Source organism: Mercenaria mercenaria, chromosome 3, assembly GCF_021730395.1.
Source record: "Mercenaria mercenaria strain notata chromosome 3, MADL_Memer_1, whole genome shotgun sequence".
Lineage (NCBI taxonomy): Eukaryota > Metazoa > Mollusca > Bivalvia > Venerida > Veneridae > Mercenaria > Mercenaria mercenaria.
Genome location: NC_069363.1, coordinates 6,326,578 through 6,345,214, shown reverse-complemented (window position 1 = coordinate 6,345,214; position 18,637 = coordinate 6,326,578). Strand labels below are relative to the sequence as shown.

Genomic DNA, 18,637 nt, shown 5'->3' with positions numbered 1-18,637 from the left:
TTTCTAGGTCAATTACCAACCTCACTGGGTCAAGTTCCATAACTCTGACATGTATTTTGAGCAAATTATGCCCCCTTTTGGACTTAGAAAATCCTGGTTAAAGTTCTACATGCAAGTTACTATCTCCAAAACTAATGCAGATATTGAATTGAAAACTTCACATGTGTCTTCGGGGTTATAAAACTAGTTGATAGCATCAAGTCCCATAAGTCTGACCTGCATTTTGGCCAAATTATGCCCCCTTTTGGACTTAGAAAATCCTGGTTAAAGTTTTGCGTGCAAGTACATAAAGCTATTACTAAAAGCATATAGATTTGAAACTTATTTTTTCTTTTTTAAGGTCAATTACCAACCTCACTGGGTCAAGTCCCATCCCATAACTCTGACATGTATTTTGGGCAAATTATGCCCCCTTTTGGACTTAGAAAATCCTGGTTAAAGTTTTACATGCAAGTTACTATCTCCAAAACTAATGCAGATATTGAATTGAAAGTTCACATGCGTCTTCGGGGTTATAAAACTAGTTGATAGCATCAAGTCCCATAACTCTGACCTGCATTTTGGCCAAATTATGCCCCCTTTGGACTTAGAAAATCCTGGTTAAAGTTTTGCGTGCAAAAGGCATATAGATTTGAAACTTATTTTTTTTTTCTAGATCAATTACCAACCTCACCGGGTCAAGTCCCATAACTCTGACATGTATTTTGGGCAAATTATGCCCCCTTTTGGACTTAAAGTTTTTTCGTGCGAGTTACTATCTGCAGAACAAATACAGATATTAAGTTGAAACTTCATGTGTGCCTTCGGGGTTATAAAACTAGTTGATAGCATCAAGTCCCATAACTCTGACTTGCATTTTGGTCAGATTATGTCCCATTTTGAATTTTTAACTTAAAACTCTTGATATTTTAACATTTTGGGTAATATTTTCCTGCTTCTGGGACAATATTTCAATAGTCGAGCATTGGCTGTCTTACTGACAGCTCTTGTATAATTTATGATATTTTTTAAACTTTTGCAGTGATAGACAAAAGAAAAAGATTTTAATGTCTTTTCTGTGTGACAGGTGTTTTCACAGCCCTTGGGACAGCTCACATGAAAAACCTTGCTAGCACTTAGTTTTCCATTCATTGTTGTCCCTCTGATTGGGAAAATGCTGCCCTACAATAGGCAGACATTTAAGAACCTTTAAATCCTATATTCAAAGATAGGTTTTATCTTAAAGTATTCTAACAAGTTTTCTACTTTCCTCCAACTGAGGACAAGGGACCTTCATAGCCAAATGGTTATGGTCATTGACTTCAAATCACTTGCCCCTCACCTATAAGGGTTTGAGCCTTGCTTGGGGCATAGAATTCTTGTTGTTAAGAAGCCATCCAACTGGCATACAGAAGGTTTGTGGTTACGAGGTGCCCATCCCTTTATGAAATAATGCCTGGAGAGGCACCTGGGTCTTACACCACCATCAAAAGCTGCAAAGTTGCCATTTGACTTATTAATCGTTGTGATGTTAAGCCCAACAAAAACTAAAATAACAAAATCAAACTTGAGGACAGGATTTCCTTATAACCACAACCGAATTAAATGCTTTCTTTGTGACATCAATTTTCCTACCACATTATTCAATTAGAAACAGACTATGATGTCATGAAATCTGTACTTGTTGCAAAACTCAGATTTATAACCTTGGGCCTAATGGTCATTAAAAAGATACCCGAGATGAAGTTCTGACAATAAATGCTTTACCATTTTTCAGTCATGTGGGGGAGTTATCCTTTTAAGGTTGTGAACTCATGAAGAGAATCAGCAATTTTCGTACAATTTTCATCTGTTATTTTGGCATTCTTTGCTTGTAAATGAAGCTGATATGAGCAGTGTCTTTTGTTAGAGCGTAAGGATAAGCTTTTCTGAATAAAATGAGCAAACAGTGACAAAATCTTTAATATTTTATTTAAACAAATTTCGATATATACAGTCAAAACCAGTTTCACATCACAACACCTTGAGCCTCTCCACTTCCCTTTACCTGAAATATGAAGGATAGAAGTAAGGATTGATTGACAGATCCTTTAACAGATTTAATTTGCCAATTATCTCAAAAAGAACTTGACCCAGTCATCAAACCTCTCAGGGTTGTTATTCAGCATGGAAAGTTGTGCCCAGGGGGTTTAATCTGGATCTCACATGGCCTTCCCTTGACTTAATAAAAAAATATGCATAAAAAGGGTCTAAGTTTGTGTCACATGTATCTCAAAAGATATTTGACCCAGTAGTATGAAACATTACAGGACTATTATTTAGCACGTGAAGTTGTTCACCTGGGATTTTGTTCCAGATTTCTTTCTGTCAGACCAGAGTTATGGCCCTTGATTGTCAAAAATATGCATAAATGGGATACAAGTATGTTTCACATGTATCTCATAAAGTATTGAGTTAGAGTCATAAAACATTAGGGGATTGTTATATAGCATGTAAAGTTGCACACCTGGTATTCTGTTTGGGATTCCACTCAACCAGACACAGAAAAATAATAAAACATAAAACATTATAAGATTGTTTTATAGCATGTGAAGTTGTGTACCTGGTGTTCTCTTTTGGATTTCACTTGGCTAGAGTTATGATCCTTCACTTAATGAAAAATACACTTGAAGTTCTTAAAAGTTTGTGTTGCATACCAGTACCTTAAAAATGCTCCACCTAGTGTCATGAAACCATGTACAGTGACAGGACATTTATTTGAGGTACTCATACAAAATTGAATTGAAGGTAGACAGACTAGTTGTATTGTTACTCTGATGTGAAGAGAGCTAAAAGCTTGCTTGAATCACTTGCAATTTGCTTGTTAGGAAAAACAGAGGGTCCATATTCAGTTTAGATTCCACAGTCAGTGTAGACTAAGAATAAAAACAGCTAATTTTACTCTAACTTTTTATTATAATATATTGTGATGAATGTTGCTGTGCTGTTGGTAGCTGTGCATATTCAGACAAAGTTTCATAAAAATGTGTACAAAATTAACAGTGACAGAGTTAAAACCCGGCATTTTAAAGTCTTAGTCTTAATTTTGTAACTTTGAAAATATGTGCCCTTTAATTTTCATTTAAGTGTCCCTGAAGGATTTTAAGCAGCAGCACCAGCTTATCATCATCTTGTAAAAATGCTGCAAATTTTGATGAAAGGAAAATAAAAGAAGTTCACATTGCTGACAGTCATCCCTGAGATTATGGCACATCAGTCATCCCTGAGATTATGGCACATCAGCATCCCATACATTTAAAAAACAGATTCTCATTATGGTAAATAAATGAAGCAAGGATCTTGTATGATTCTAACACATTCAGGTTCTCTTACTGATAATATAAGTATTGTAAGGAAGCCTCTGTATCAGTCAAAATTTAAGTTGTTCAGGGGTGTAGCCGGGAGATAAAAACACTGAGGAAGAAAATTTAGGGGCATCCAGGACAGGCTTCTTCAAAACAAGATGTTATGTTGTTTTATCATAGATACTGCAACTTCTTACCTTTTGAATCATCACTCTGTTGGAACATCACCACCTTTTATCCTGTTGCCAATCAGCGCAATCGACAGTCTGTAACACAGAAAATAAATGAAAGGAATTATTGAAATTTTTGCAGTTTTTAGCTCGACTATTCGAAGAATAGTCTAGCTATTCTACTCACCCTGGCGTCGGCGTCGGCGTCGGCGTCGGCGTCGGCGTCGGCGTCACACCTTGGTTAAGTTTTTGCATGCAAGTACATACAGCTATCATTTAAAGGCATATAGCTTTGAAACTTATTTATTCTTTTTCTAGGTCAATTACCAACCTCACTGGGTCAAGTTCCATAACTCTAACATGTATTTTGAGCAAATTATGCCCCCTTTTGGACTTAGAAAATTCTGGTTAAAGTTTTACATGCAAGTTACTATCTCCAAAACTAATGCAGATATTGAATTGAAACTTCACATGTGTCTTCGGGGTTATAAAACTAGTTGATAGCACCAAGTCCCATAACTCTGACCTTCATTTTGGCCAAATTATGCCCCCTTTTGGACTTAGAAAATTCTGGTTAAAGTTTTGCGTGCAAGTACATACAGCTATTACTAAAAGGCATATAGATTTGAAACTTATTTTTTCTTTTTCTAGATCAATTACCTACCTCACTGGGTCAAGTCCCATAACTCTGGCATGTATTTTGGCCAAATTATGCCCCCTTTTGGACTTAGAAAATTCTGGTTAAAGTTTTGCGTGCAAGTACATACAGCTATTACTAAAAGGCATATAGATTTGAAACTTATTTTTTCTTTTTCTAGATCAATTACCTACCTCACGGGGTCAAGTCCCATAACTCTGGCATGTATTTTGGCCAAATTATGCCCCCTTTTGGACTTAGAAAATTCTGGTTAAAGTTTTGCGTGCAAGTACATACAGCTGTTACTAAAAGGCATATAGATTTGGAACTTATTTATTCTTTTTCTAGATCAATTACCTACCTCACTGGGTCAAGTTCCATAACTCTTAACATGTATTTTGAGCAAATTATGCCCCCTTTTGGACTTAGAAAATTCTGGTTAAAGTTTTACATGCAAGTTACTATCCCCAAAACTAATGCAGATATTGAATTGAAACTTAACATGTTTCTTCGGGGTTATAAAACTAGTTGATAGCATCAAGTCCCATAACTCTGATATGTCCCCTTTTGAACTTAAAACTCTTTTGATATTTAACATTTTGGGTAATAATTTCCAGCTTCTGTGACAATATTTCGAATAGTCGAGCTTGGCTGTCTTATGGACAGCTCTTGTTAAACATCGTCTGCAATGACAATATTATATCAAATTGTTGTATACAAACATGTCCCTGGTATAGCTTTGTATAGGCACAGTAGGCCCAAGCCAAAACTTAATTTTCAGAAAGGATGTTTTAAAAAAAATTTTTGGGTGCTAAATATGCCAGATATGTTCCAACATACTTTCTACACAAATAAATTTCACAGAGAGCACCCCTTCATACCCTTAGCAGTTCAGGCCAGCACATATATGGTCTTGTTTTGCCCCTGTCAGTCAGGCCAGCACATATATTGTCTAGTTATGCCCCTGTCAGTCAGGCCAGCACATATATGGTCTAGTTTTGCCCCTGTCAGTCAGGCCAGCACATATATTGTCTAGTTATGCCCCTGTCAGTCAGGCCAGCACATATATATATATGGTCTTGTTTTGCCCCTGTCAGTCTGGCCAGCAAATATGTGGTCTAGTTATGCCCCTGACAGTCAGGCCAGCACATATATGGTCTAGTTATGCCCCTGACAGTCAGGCCAGCACATATATGGTCTAGTTATGCCCCTGTCAGTCAGGCCAGCACATATATGGTCTAGTTATGCCCCTGTCAGTCAGGCCAGCACATATATTGTCTAGTTATGCCCCTGTCAGTTAGGCCAGCACATATATGGTCTTGTTTTGCCCCTGTCAGTCTGGCCAGCAAATATATGGTCCTTTATGCCCCTGACAGTCAGGCCAGCACATATATGGTCTAGTTATGCCCCTGACAGTCAGGCCAGCACATATATGGTCTAGTTATGCCCCTGTCAGTCTGGCCAGAGATTCTTAAATCATCATGCCTTTAGTTGAAGGAAGTCTGTAACATGTTAAAGAGTATGACTTTGTTTTTAACAATCTTTTAAAAAATGTGCTTGTGAGATCATGACATTTCTGCAAGCTTTTTACCTCTCAGTTTTTACCCTTTTATTCTCTTACCGAAATGTTTTCTTCTTACAAGCAAACCTTGTGATCCAAGGGTTGGAATAATTTCCCTCAGGGAACCTGGAATTCAGAAAAAAAAGATAATTATTAAGTACAAAGTTGCTTTTTGGATATCTTATTATATTTGCTTGTATGATTTTCCATTGTCTTGATTGTGAGGCAGTATGCCATATAATGTGTATCAGTTGTCAGAAGCCAGGTTCTGTACATACCAACTCATATATAATCTGTCTGAGAATTTCCAGCCGAATAGTGAAATGATATGAAACCATTTCTTTGGGCATGCACAGTTTTAAATCCATGGTTGGAACCAAATGTCAGTGTGGGAAAATTTTGATGCCAGACCAAGATTTGAACCCCACATCCTAGAACAATCTCCAAAGATTTTGACTGAGCACCTTTAGGGCTTTCATATATTAGAAACCTCTTTAAGCAGTTCAGGGAATTTTAAAGCTGGCTTTAATTACATTTGTTTGACTCAAAAACAAATGTAGAGAGCAAATGTTTTCCTAAGCCATTTCATCTAAAACTTAATATGTGTATGTGACAACCTTAGAGCAGGTCATAATCTGGCTGATATTTTATAAACAGAATTAAATTTCACTTACTTAAATTTTACAGGTTCTTGCAGTAGGACTTTATCTTTTGGAAAGTTCTGCTCAATTTTCAATGTCTTTAACTTGTAGAACTCTACCTGCAAAAGCAAGAGGAGATTAAGAGATGCTTTACCTTTTGAAGGGCTAGTTGTCAGATTTCACTATGACTGTATGCCTTAGGAATGAATTTCATTTTTTTGGTTTTTATAAAACACATGTATCCTGTCCTGTATGTGCACAAGCTGTAGATGAATTAGACTTGTCAGACACCTGTCAGAGGTAAAGGGGGATATGGTAATTGTCTTCATGCATGTGTATCTGTCCAGAACACTTTGGTCTAGAACATAACTCAAAAACTATCAAAAGGGATATAGTTGATGTTTCAGACAATGTTGTAGGCCATGTAGAGGAAGTGCAGTTGACCAGGAACCATAACTATTTCATCTATTTTAAAGAATTATTTTCCTTTGTTAATTTTCTTGTTTGAAGCATTACATGAAATGTTTTGATGTCAATGCTTTGAAACTGCAAAAACCAAAATAATGCTGACAGTAAATGAACTATACAATAGTTATGATCCTGTGTTATCACTTTAGTTGTCTTTGAAATAACCAAAAAAAAATTATAAGTAGTTATTTAACAACCCTACACATAGTCTCCCTTCACCTGCAGCCCTGCCCACAAATGACCTTTACCTAACCAACCAACTCCTGTCCAAAAAAAAAAAAGAAGAAAAAAAAAGAAAGTTTTTTCTTTGAGTTTCTAGTCTTTCAAGTTTTGTAGTATAGCTCCTTCTTTTGTCCCATCTCAAAGTATGACCTTTGTCCCACTCATTACAGGAGTGGACATACGGCTTGCATCTCCCCCCCCCCCCCCCCCCCCCAACACACACATACATACACACAAACACACACACATCTGTCCATCCATTGGTCAGTCACACAAAGTGGGTTCCTGCGATAACTTTAAAAAGACCAAACATAATTATCCTTTGATTTTGTTGGTATGGTAAAAAATTGTTCGAAATAGGACAAAAAAGTGGGATCCTTTGATAACTAAAAAAGTACAAGATGTTTTGTTCATGAAAGTTGATACATGGCAGTATGAAAAATATGCCTATGTATTCAGTTGCTATGACAGCAAGTTTAGTTCATAAGGCAAAGGGTAGTCCAAAAATGTGTCGAAAAAGTGGATTCTGCAATAACATCAAAAGTACGAGAGATTTTTTCATGAAATTTGTTAAATAGGTAGAAGACAATGTGAAGAACATTTTCTTCATTTGTCCTTCTGTATCTCCATCTGTCTGTCATATTGCCAGTCTCAAATAGTGGATTGTGACATAACTTTAAAAGTACAAGTGAGTTTTCCATGAAACCCGGGACATAGATTGAAAGCAACATGTAGAATATACAGATCATTTTATTTTGTCCCATTATGTAAATGTTAGTCCATCAGTAACAAATGATATGAGGGCTGTTCAAAAATAAAGTAGACATTGTAGATATCTAGCTTTTATATAGTTTAATGAAGCAAAATAAGAAATGCACTATCATGATTCGCAATCTTTCAACTAACTTCACTGCATATTTGAAGTGTTTATGATCATGCAATCAGGACTTATGCCTCCTCTACCAAAGTCACTCACCTGGCACATGGAGTTCATATTTCAACAATATTAACAATGTGATGACTTCACTGAGATGCTTTCATTATGTTTGCATTAATTTATATTAGTATATTTCTTTTATTAATCTTAATAAAAAAAATACCTAGGTCATAAGGAGTGGTTTGGTTCAAATACTGAAGACAGTATGAGCACTTAAAGCCAAGCATCTCAGACAGGGTGCACGCCATGAGCTGTCAGTCTTTATCTAAGGCGTTATAGATTGATGTTAATATCAAAGCATGATTTTTTTTGTTTTTTCTCTTGGCCTTCGCTGTCTTTTTGCAATTCTTTTTCATTTGCGAATTGTTTGTAACTCTTGAATACCAATTTATGAATGACCGAATATTGTCGTGGTGTCTGCTTCATTAGTTTATAAATTTCAGATGGTGTTTGCCAAAATCTCTGTATTACTAAGCAAATGCCTGATTATCTATGCGAGCTGATGATGACTTTACATGCATTATCAACAGCAATTCTCATTTAGTTCAAAAGTTGTTTATTTCCACTTCCCTCCTTCAAATGATGCCATACTTCTGGTGTATGTCACATTGACATGGTGCTGCTTTTAGGCATATTTTCAGCGGTCAAATTCAAATCATGACCGATGAAAAAGCGACTGCACTGGTTATGTGTAGCTATGTTACAAAAATGTATGGCCGAATTACCCAAAGATTGCAAACCCTCGTATATTCTTTGTTAACTTTCAAAGTACAAGAATTTCGTTTGTGAAACCTGACTGATAGATGTTTGCTGTATGGAAAATATGCAGGTTCTTCAGTTAAGTTCCAACATTATAAATGTGTTTCCTATGGCAGCATATATGAGTAATGCCCGTTCTGATAGGGGACTTTTATTGATGGGAGATAGTCTTGTGATATTTGTTTCTTAGTATTGCAGTTACCGAAAATTTCATCTTTTAAAACTTAAGGCTGAAGGACACAATTTATGAAATTGGCCTGTATCCAAATTATTACAGTTAAGCTACTGTGCGACCTCTCGTAAAAGTGGAAAGTACATCTTATAAGAGCCTACTTGATCGTCTTTCCTGAAAAAATGTATGTCAGAAAAGCAGATTCTTATTTACACGCTTACCACTACTTTTACCATAGAGGCCATGCTTCTAGAAAGTCACTTGCGCATGCGTGAATGCGATTTACAGTTAAGCGGATAATTTAAGCTGATAAAATTTTTGTAAACTTTGTTTTGATTGTAAATTTTCATGTTCTTAATACTTTAGCATTCATTAGATAATTTTTTTGACAGAATTATAAAGAAATTCATTGTTTAATAATTTAGAGATTAAAATCTGAGTCATAATTAATGTAATGTTTATTAGGCCTAACTATACTAAAGGAACCAGCGTGGGAGCAATCTGGTCTAGTCGCGTAATGGTTTTTAAACACTAATTTTTCACTTGGCATGGCCACAGAGGTCTAAATTAAAGCTGGTTTCTTTTTAAATTTCATTATGGGTGTATTTTTGACATTTCGGTAGAAAAATTGGGAGAGGAGGTTGTATTTGGTGAAGTGAAACTCAATTTTAGTATGAGTAGTACTTCCAGGTTACAGCAGTGTGATTTTGATGTGATTTTACAGTAAGCAAATGTGACAAGAGAAATCTCTCTTAGAAGATACATGACCCCTACTTTTCTCTTCATTTTTTGTCAGTTTTATCATAACTCTTTAAAATGAAGTAAGGATTTGTTCTCAAATGGGTCTTTTTTTGTTTGGTAGCTCATTAAAAAATGTCAGTTTTATATAGAAGGGAATACTATTTATGCTAGTTTGACCTATAACGAAAAAGATTCCCTTGGTTGTTTCCCTGTACTGGCATGACTTAGCACTTCAATAGTAAATTATAAATTGCTCTAATTATGTAAGCTGTCCAACTGGGGAGGTTTTGCTGCACTCCCTGAGTTTTGTACGGGCTTATATTTGCTATTATTTCGTTAAAATTTTCCACCATTTTGTACGTGGACATTTTTTCAACTAAATAATGAACAAGATTGATACTAGACAGGTTTTAGTATGCTATAACAAAAGTGTGCTATGTTTAGTATGCTGTAACAAAAGTATGCTATGTTTAGTATGCTATAACAAAAGTATGCTATGTTTAGTATGCTATAACAAAAGTATGCTATGTTTAGTATACTATGACAAAAGTCATGGTAGCTATTGTTACACCTTGAGTTGGTGTCTGCTGTAGGCACCTAGTCAATGACTACATGCAAGCTCAGTTGTCTTCCTCACTTGTCAGGTCGTGTGATCACCCTGTATCATGCTTTGGTTGTCATCCATTGACAGTACTTTTGTTTAAATATCTTCTCTTCTGAAACTTTGGTCAGAATTACACCAAACATAGCCTGTCTCAGGTTTTTGCAGTTGCATTTAAGGACTGCTGGAGCTAACTGTGGAGAAACCTTAAAACAACTTTTCCTCATTAGCAGCCAGTTTTAAAAAGGATGCAGTGAGTTTTATTTATTACCATTGTAACCTTTTCAAACCAGGCTTTTACAGTGTGTCACATTCACATTTAGTGATAACTCCAGTTTATGCCTTGAGAATTTAAGGGGGTTATGGTTATTTTTAGCAAGAACATAAACTTATAAAACTATTTCATACAGATACACAAACAAATACCTCATGGTTTTTCCTCCAGTGAGTTACTTAAAGCCTCCTTGTAAATTTTCCATCATAACATTTCTGTTAAAATCAGGATGATAATTGTTTTGATATTCTGGCATATTGTCAGAATTTTATGTTATTGTCACCTTATCACTGTCACAAAGATGGTCACTCAGGTATGTCCACTTTAAAAGTCTTAAGGCATGAATTGTTAGAACAAGAGTTATTCTCTAGAAAGAACATAATATTTCACTTAAGGAGGTAGGATACCTTGTTACAAGGGTAAATTCAAATTAGTTGAACCGCAGCATGTTTTTGTATTTCGTGTAATATGAAGTTTTAACTGCTACAATCTAAATTTCGTTTGTTCCTGTCCCTTCAAGTTCAATTTTTATCCAGGTTTGAAGAACATGACCCTCCAAAGGTATTTCATATTGAAAGAAGAAGGAAAATACGGATATTTAACATTTTTCAGTGTATTTTAGTTTCATTGATATCCGTAGAAGTCTTCATAATTGATAATTTTACTGGTATGCACGTTATCTTCCTAATATTAGCTTAAAATGTATATGTCGCGGGGCTCGTGTTTCCATGGTAACGCATTTTCTCTCATTTTTCAGCAACTATGTATAAAAATAGGGGTTTTCGACGGCTTCAGTGCCATTCTGTTAATGACCAAAATGAAATATTTGGGTAATATTGTTAGCAAAATACCAAGCACTTTACATGGTACCCTATTTTTCTTAAATTTTGAAGTAACCATGGCAACAGAGATGTTTAAAATAGCTTATATCTTGCTGTTTGTCGTAATTTCTTTTAAAAAAATACTGAATAAGATTGTCTTTCTAGTTGATGTAGCTTTAAAACATATTATTTCTAACGTAGGTTACATTTTCGTGTTATTTGCATTTATTCAAACAAATTTCACAGCTTAGCATACGTACAGCAGTACCCCCTCATCTGCCATTTTTCATGGAAAAATCGTTCAGCGTGCTGCTATTATTCTCATGGATATTGTTGAAATGAAAATAAAAAGCCGAAGCTGTGTTTCTTAAATAGACCAGTGTCAACGCTTTTGAATTTTACATTTAGATACATAGGTCACGGGCTTCGTTTCCATGGTAACATCAATTCATTTCAAGAAACCACAATTTTCTACTGAAATTTGAACAATTTTAGATCTTAGTTTTAGTATGTAAGTAACAAATTATCAATGGAACCTGAAAAATAGGTATTACAAATCAAACTGCTAGACTTTTTATTTGAAAATGGCCGTAACAAGTAACCTTTCACCCAACTATATTCCAAATAACATTGGTTGCCATCATCCAATTTCTTACATTCCGCATAACATTTCAATATAACTACATAAAAGAAGCAAAATATTGATTATTATTCAGAGCAAAAGACTCATTAAAATATTTCAGCAAATAATGGTTATTTGAAAATAGTTAAAATAAAGAAAATGTACAGAATTACGTACTTTCAAGATAAAAGCTATTAATTTTGCGCGGTAACTGACACGTAACGTCATGACGTCAATGACGTCATTTTAAGGCAACATTGTTTTGAAGCATTTCTGCGGCAATTTATTCATTATTTCTGCATTATTAAACCATAAAGCATCAGATCGAAGACAAGTTCATGATTTGTTTTCAGAAGAATGAATATACAAACACATTTAGTTTGTCGTAAACGTCATCGTAAATCGTCACGTTAGCTTCCGGTTGGACATGCGCACATAGAAATATGAAGGTAACCTACCTCCTTAACATACTCAGTATTAAATATAACAGTAACCTTTATGACTTATGTGTTTCCTGTAACTTATTCATAATTTATGTGTTTACTTCCGGCCACTTACAAATAGTACAGCAGATAAAGGGGAAATGGAAATTATTAGTGTTTCTTAGTATAAGCATGGTTTCATTTTTAAACTAAATTTGTACTACAATATGAGTAGGTCCACATTAAAAGCCTGCTTTGTGTTTTGCCTCTATAAGGTTTTGGTAGGAAAGAGGGCAATATAAAAAAAATTAATACCATTTTGTAAATGGGCTATTTTTGATATCTTCAGTGTAAAATAAGTCACATCAGTTTAATAGGAATTTTTTATGGGATAACTGAATCATAAGTTTAGATGCTGTCATGGTCAAATGAATCACTTCTTATTTTAAGCATTGAGGCATAAAGGATAGTGGATGTAGCATGTTTTGTTTGCTGTTCTAAGAAGAGATTGAGCATGCAAAATGAAACATGTTTTTGAAATAAGAAGATCAACAGTAAATTTTTGTTAGTGATTTTTTAGTCCCCTACCAGTTCACCAGAGGAGACTACAGAAATGCCCTCCCTCTGTCCATCTGAGGGCAATATGTAGATAATGCGCATACATGACTTATGCTTGAAGGTTAAAGGCCAAGGCCCCTGTTGAAGGTCAAGTGAAAATTGTTTGTATGTAAGCTTATTTAAAGTCGCCACCGCAACCCATATGGGCGACTCCTCCAGAAGACTGTTAGTAATGTAAGTGGGAGGATACTGAAGGTGCTCCAATTCCAGAAGTTTCCCTAGTTCTTTAGCTTGCCAGGTGTAATGCACCCATACAGGGGACTCTTATCCCATTGTTAATAATTTTTACTTGGAGGAGAGGGGGCTCAAACCCATGACCCCTGGTTTCGTAGTCAAACAGTGATACCACTAGACCACTGCGTCCGCTCTCTAAGTGAAAATTGTTTTTGCTCCATAACTTTTATATGCATTGATGGATTATCTCAGTGGTACACACAAACATTCCCCATGATGAGACAATGTATCAACACATGATCTATGCTTGTTGGTTAAAGGTCATGGTCATTGATTAAGGTCAAGTGAAAATTTGTTTCTGCCACATTAACTTTTAATTGCATTGAAGGACTTTTATGCCCCCAAAGGTGGGCGTATTAAAATCGCACTGTCCGTGTGTGCATGCATCCATGTAAATTCTTGTCCGGGCTGTTACTGTGATCCATAAAGGAACTTTGAAATAACTTCAGCACAAATGTTCCCCATAATGAGACAATGTGTCATGCACAAGACCCAGATCTCTAGCTCCAAGGTCAAGGTCACACTTAGAAGTCAAAGGTTAACAGGGTTTCGTGTGTGGTTCATAACTCTGCCATTCATTAAGGGATTTTGAAGTTACTTGGCTTAAATGTTCCCCATAATGAGATGACCTGTCATGCACAAGATCCGGACACCTAGCTCTAAGGTCACAGTCACACTTAAGAGGTTAAAGGTTAACATGATCTGTTTCTTGTCCAGTCCATAACTGTGCCATGGATGAAGGGATTTTAAAATTACTTGGCATAAATGTTCCCTATAAAGAGTTGACATGTCATGCTCAAGAACCAGACCCCTAGCTCAAGGTCAAGGTCACAAAATGATCATACCTAAACTATTCTGGCATATTTTGCACAGACAACTGTAGCATTCTTTGGCATGCTTCGGGGAGCATTTGTCACTAAAAGTGACTGCTCTTGTTTTATTACTGCACAGAAATGTTTCCAATGATTAGACTATTTGTCGTGCACATGACCCAAGTTTTTCGGTCGAAGGTCAAGGTCACTATTTAAGATCAAGTAAAAATTTGTTTCCACTCCATAACTTCTATGTGCATTGATGGATTATCTGAATATTGCACACAAATGTTCCCCATGATCAGACAATATATCGTGTACATGATCTTTGCTTGTAGGTCAAGGTCACCAATGAAATTTAAGTAAAAATAGTTTTTGTAGAGACTTACACTAACAAAGTTTTTTACCAGTAGGGGACTTCTGTATTGCCACTGCAATACTCGGTCACTTGTTCATTATGCCCCGACATTTATTTTGGGGAGTGGGGGCATATAGTGTTAATACAATTTGCTCCAAACATTTAGTCAAACATCCTTTGCTATTAAGAGGATGGCACAGTATGTGGGGACATCTGTGTACAATGCACACAACTTTAGTTAAACTAAAATCATGTTGCTCATTGCAGAGCTGGGGCAGTCTTCTGCACGTGTAGGGAAGTGATTATCATTTGGAGCGCACGGCAAAAATACGCAATTTATTGCATGCATTTAGTGTATAATATGTGTAATGTACTGACTAAAGGTTAGTGTTAGTATCACTATGGTTACAAAATATATACATTTAAGATACTTTTCATTCAAATTCCTTGAATCCAGTATATACCGGAGTCGGTAATTTATACAGGCGCTTAGGTAGAAATGGAAATGATATCAGTCTATGTTCCTTTTACTGTTTGATCCACCGTTTCTGTAACAAGGTTTTTCTTTAACTTTAATTGTCAGGAACTGATGTGATGGTGTAGTTTCTGTTCTAAATTTCTGCCTTATTAGACACATTGAGATTTAAAATTTCAGTTCTGGTTTTATTTGTCAGTAGATTGTTATAAAACTTTCAGGATATCATAGTATGCATGAAAACATTTCCATTTGAAAATCTGTAAACAAAACAAAAATCCTAAAAATTTTATTTGCGAAAATCTTACACAGATACATCTTTTGCCATGAAATTAATATTGTGAAAGATATCTAGAAAATTCAAAAGATCGTACTATCACCAAATGGAGACCATTAAAATGTTGTACAACTTATATCTGAATTATGCAAGATAAAGACACAATTCATGAAATACCTTGTTACAGTTTTGATGTACCAAACAGAAATATCTATGTTTCCAATGTTAAATGTCGACTTGACTGTTGGAAGAAAGCAAGTCTGTATTGCGTATATAATGCGTGATGATGTTGTGTTTGTTATATCTTGCAGGAGATGGATGTTTGGGTTGTCTGCTGTACCAGCTGTGGTTCAGGGTATAGGAATGTTTTTCCTGCCAATGAGCCCACGGTTTCTCATGTTGAAGAAAAAAGAAGATGATGCAATGAAGGTGCTGAAAAAGTTACGAGGAACAAACAAAGTTGACAGTGAGATCAGCGGCATCAGAGTGTCTATTGCTTCTGAAAAGGTAGTCTAGGATTAAATTTTACATCAGCCAAATTTTTTTGGGAAACCCTATGAATTTTTCTTTGGTTTTCAATGAAGATGACTTGAAAGTTAATTAGTCTTACATTGTCAACAAGTAATATATGACCATACAGTAATGGTAAGTAGGTGCACTGGTGTCTTACGAACACACATGAAATTTTTTGAGCTAACCTGAGCACAAAGTGCTCATGGTGAGTTTTTAGGATCATTGAATGTCTTGCTGTCTGTTTGTCATCCACAGTTACTTTAAAGAACATTTCCTTCTAAACCACTAAGTAAATTTCAACCAAGCTTCACAGGTATGTTGCTTTGGTGGTCCTCTTTCAAATTCCTTCAAATCTAGGTCACTCATGCAAAACTTTTGCCATGGCAACCAAAAGGAAGAACTTTTAAAAGTCATCTCCGCAGACACCAATGGTTCAGTTTCAAAATAAGTTCATAGTGGTGTTCCTTTGGTAACCCTTTACAAAATTCCTTTAAGAAAACAAGGATAAATATCAAACGGAATACCACTTTCCAAAAAATGCAGCCTGCCAAAAACAAAACTCACAGCACAGTGCTGTGCACACTGCCAACACAACCACTCACATACAAAGCAAACGCACAAGGACAAAACAAATAAAGGAACACAGTGGGGCACCGCCTTGGAGTGGTAAGTGGCAAAAACACGGCTGGGGAGCTTAAACCGCTTTATGGTGTGCACCCAACCTCACTCTTACCACCGCCATGTTCCAGAGTCACGGGACAGTGTAAATAAAAAGTAATCCCCGCCAGGTGAATCTCTAATAAACGCAATGGAAACAAAAGGCATGGCATGTAAAACACAAACAAGTCTTGTTAAAAAAACATGGCCAGCAGGAGACAGGGCTAGTTCTCATTATTGCTGTATGGAAAACTTTAAAAGATCTTCTCTGATGTGGCTGCTGTTGGATGTGGCTGCCATGGGATTGGGCTGCTGTGTGATGGGGCTGCCATTGGATGGGGCTGCCGTGGGATGGGGCACCATGGGATGGGGCTGCCATGGGATGGAGCTACTTCTTCCTATATGACTTTGTGGAAAGCTTTAATACATGTTGCGGTAAATAACATGGCCAGTTTGTCAAAATACATGACTGCTAGATTGCATGATTACTTTGCCCTGTAAGTTTATAGAGTAAGTAATAATATGCATGCCTGATAATATTAAGTTTATTTCACACAAAATTTTCATGGATGATCTTTTATCAAGATTGCTCAAATTATTCCATTTTGTAAAAAAATATGGCCACCAGGACTAAAAATAGAAAAGTCTTCAAATATCTTTTTCTCCTAATCCATTGATAAGAAATAATATCAAGAGCATTAAGGCCATCATAATTTGTAAACATGGCTGCTTGGAGTGGGAGATTAGCTTTTCCTGTATGGCCTAATGGCAAACTTCTCAAGTCTTCTCAAGTCTGTGTCCAAGTTATTTAGCAGAAATGTTTCTTGAATGACTGTATCTGTACCAAAATTGTCACCTATTTGAGCATTGAAACTTCTGTAAGGGATCAAGGGCCATTGTGACCCTCTTGTTTATTGTATTGCTTAGGAACATCAACAGTATTTTTTCCTTTTGGTCATAGAATAAGATTTACACCACCTGAAAGGTATTAAATAAATTGAAGGTTTGCTTTTTGACTAGTTTAAACTCTCCCTTATGAACACCATTTTCAAACTTGGCTATGCCATACATAACAGTATCACTAGTGTTCACTTGTGTTATTTCAATCTAACACAGAAGCTGACACATATCTTTCTTACAGTACTTTACATTAGTGTACATTGCCTTATCAAGTGATTCACCAATTTAGAAGTTCATATATGATTTCTTCCTTGTGAAGTCACTAGCAGTAAAGATATTAAATGAGAATTATGGATAAACAAGAACTGTAACCCTTTAAACAAGTTTAGGGGTGGCCCAAGGTTTGATCTGCAGCCGAGACGTATGTTCTTTGTGAGGGTTTTACAGATGTCATTCATACTCCGAAAATGAGTCCTGTTTTGAAGTTTTTAAAAACTGATACATACATTGTAATTCATGGGGATGTTATTTACAAACTGCTAAGATTCTGGGTCATGTTTGAAAATTGTTTCTTCTTTTTTATGCTCCCTGAATGGGAAGCATATAGTCACCGCTTCGTCCGTCTGTCCCGCATTTCTTGTCCTGGATATTTCTCAGCAACCACTGGTTGTAATTTAGCAAAACTTCATAGGAAGCTTTACTATCAAGAGGAGATGCCCATATTGTCTTCATGTTCCGGTAGAATGATTTTTCACAGAGTTATTACCCTTTGATTATTCAATAGTAGGATACTATAGTACAATTCTTGTCTGGAATTTCTTGGAATTTAGCCATACTTCATAGGGAGCTTTACTATCAAGAGGAGATGCACATATTATCTTCGTGTTCTGTCCGAATTATTTTATACCAAGTTATTGCCCTTTGATTATTCAACAGTAGTATTTTATAGTACAATTCTTGTCCAGAGTATTTCTCAGCAACCACTGGTTGGAATTTAGCCATACTTCATAGGAAGCTTCACTATCAAGAGGAGATATGCATGTTATCTTCATGTTTCAGTTGGATGATTTTTCACTGATTTATTGCCCTTTGATTATTCAACATTAGTAAACTATAGCACCATCATGGTCCCAGTATTTCTCAGCAACCACTGCTGGAAATTCAGCAAAAATTCTAAGGATGCTTCACTCTCAAGAGGAGGTGTGCCTAAGATTGAGGGGTATATTGTTTTGCAGATGTCTGTCTGTCGGTCAGTCAGTATGTAGACCAATCGGTTTCCGGATGATAACTCAAGAACGCTTGGCCTAGGATCATGAAAGTTGATACTATAGGAAGGTTGGTCATGACTAGCAGATGACCCCTATTGATTTTGAAGCTAGTACGTCATAGGTCAAGGTCACAATTACCTGGAACAGTTAAACG

At 36.0% G+C, this 18,637-nt stretch overlaps 1 protein-coding gene and 1 long non-coding RNA gene across 6 annotated transcripts in view; one reads left to right on the top strand and one right to left on the bottom strand.

Moving 5' to 3' along the window:
• The window catches only part of LOC123525521 (solute carrier family 2, facilitated glucose transporter member 10-like), a 73,129-nt gene that overhangs the window by 30,740 nt on the left and 23,752 nt on the right, over window positions 1-18,637 (top strand). For all 5 annotated transcript variants that reach the window (XM_053537801.1, XM_045304627.2, XM_045304629.2 and 2 more), the window contains one exon: window positions 15,457-15,652. In XM_053537801.1, the coding sequence (XP_053393776.1) occupies window positions 15,457-15,652 (196 nt within the window). The remainder of the gene's footprint in view (window positions 1-15,456; window positions 15,653-18,637) is intronic.
• Window positions 1,934-10,914, bottom strand: LOC123525522 (uncharacterized). The gene is made up of 5 exons (XR_008370087.1): window positions 10,659-10,914; window positions 6,366-6,451; window positions 5,752-5,817; window positions 3,521-3,589; window positions 1,934-2,026 (listed from the first exon to the last, which is right to left on the bottom strand). It is a non-coding gene; the product is annotated as an uncharacterized LOC123525522 (long non-coding RNA).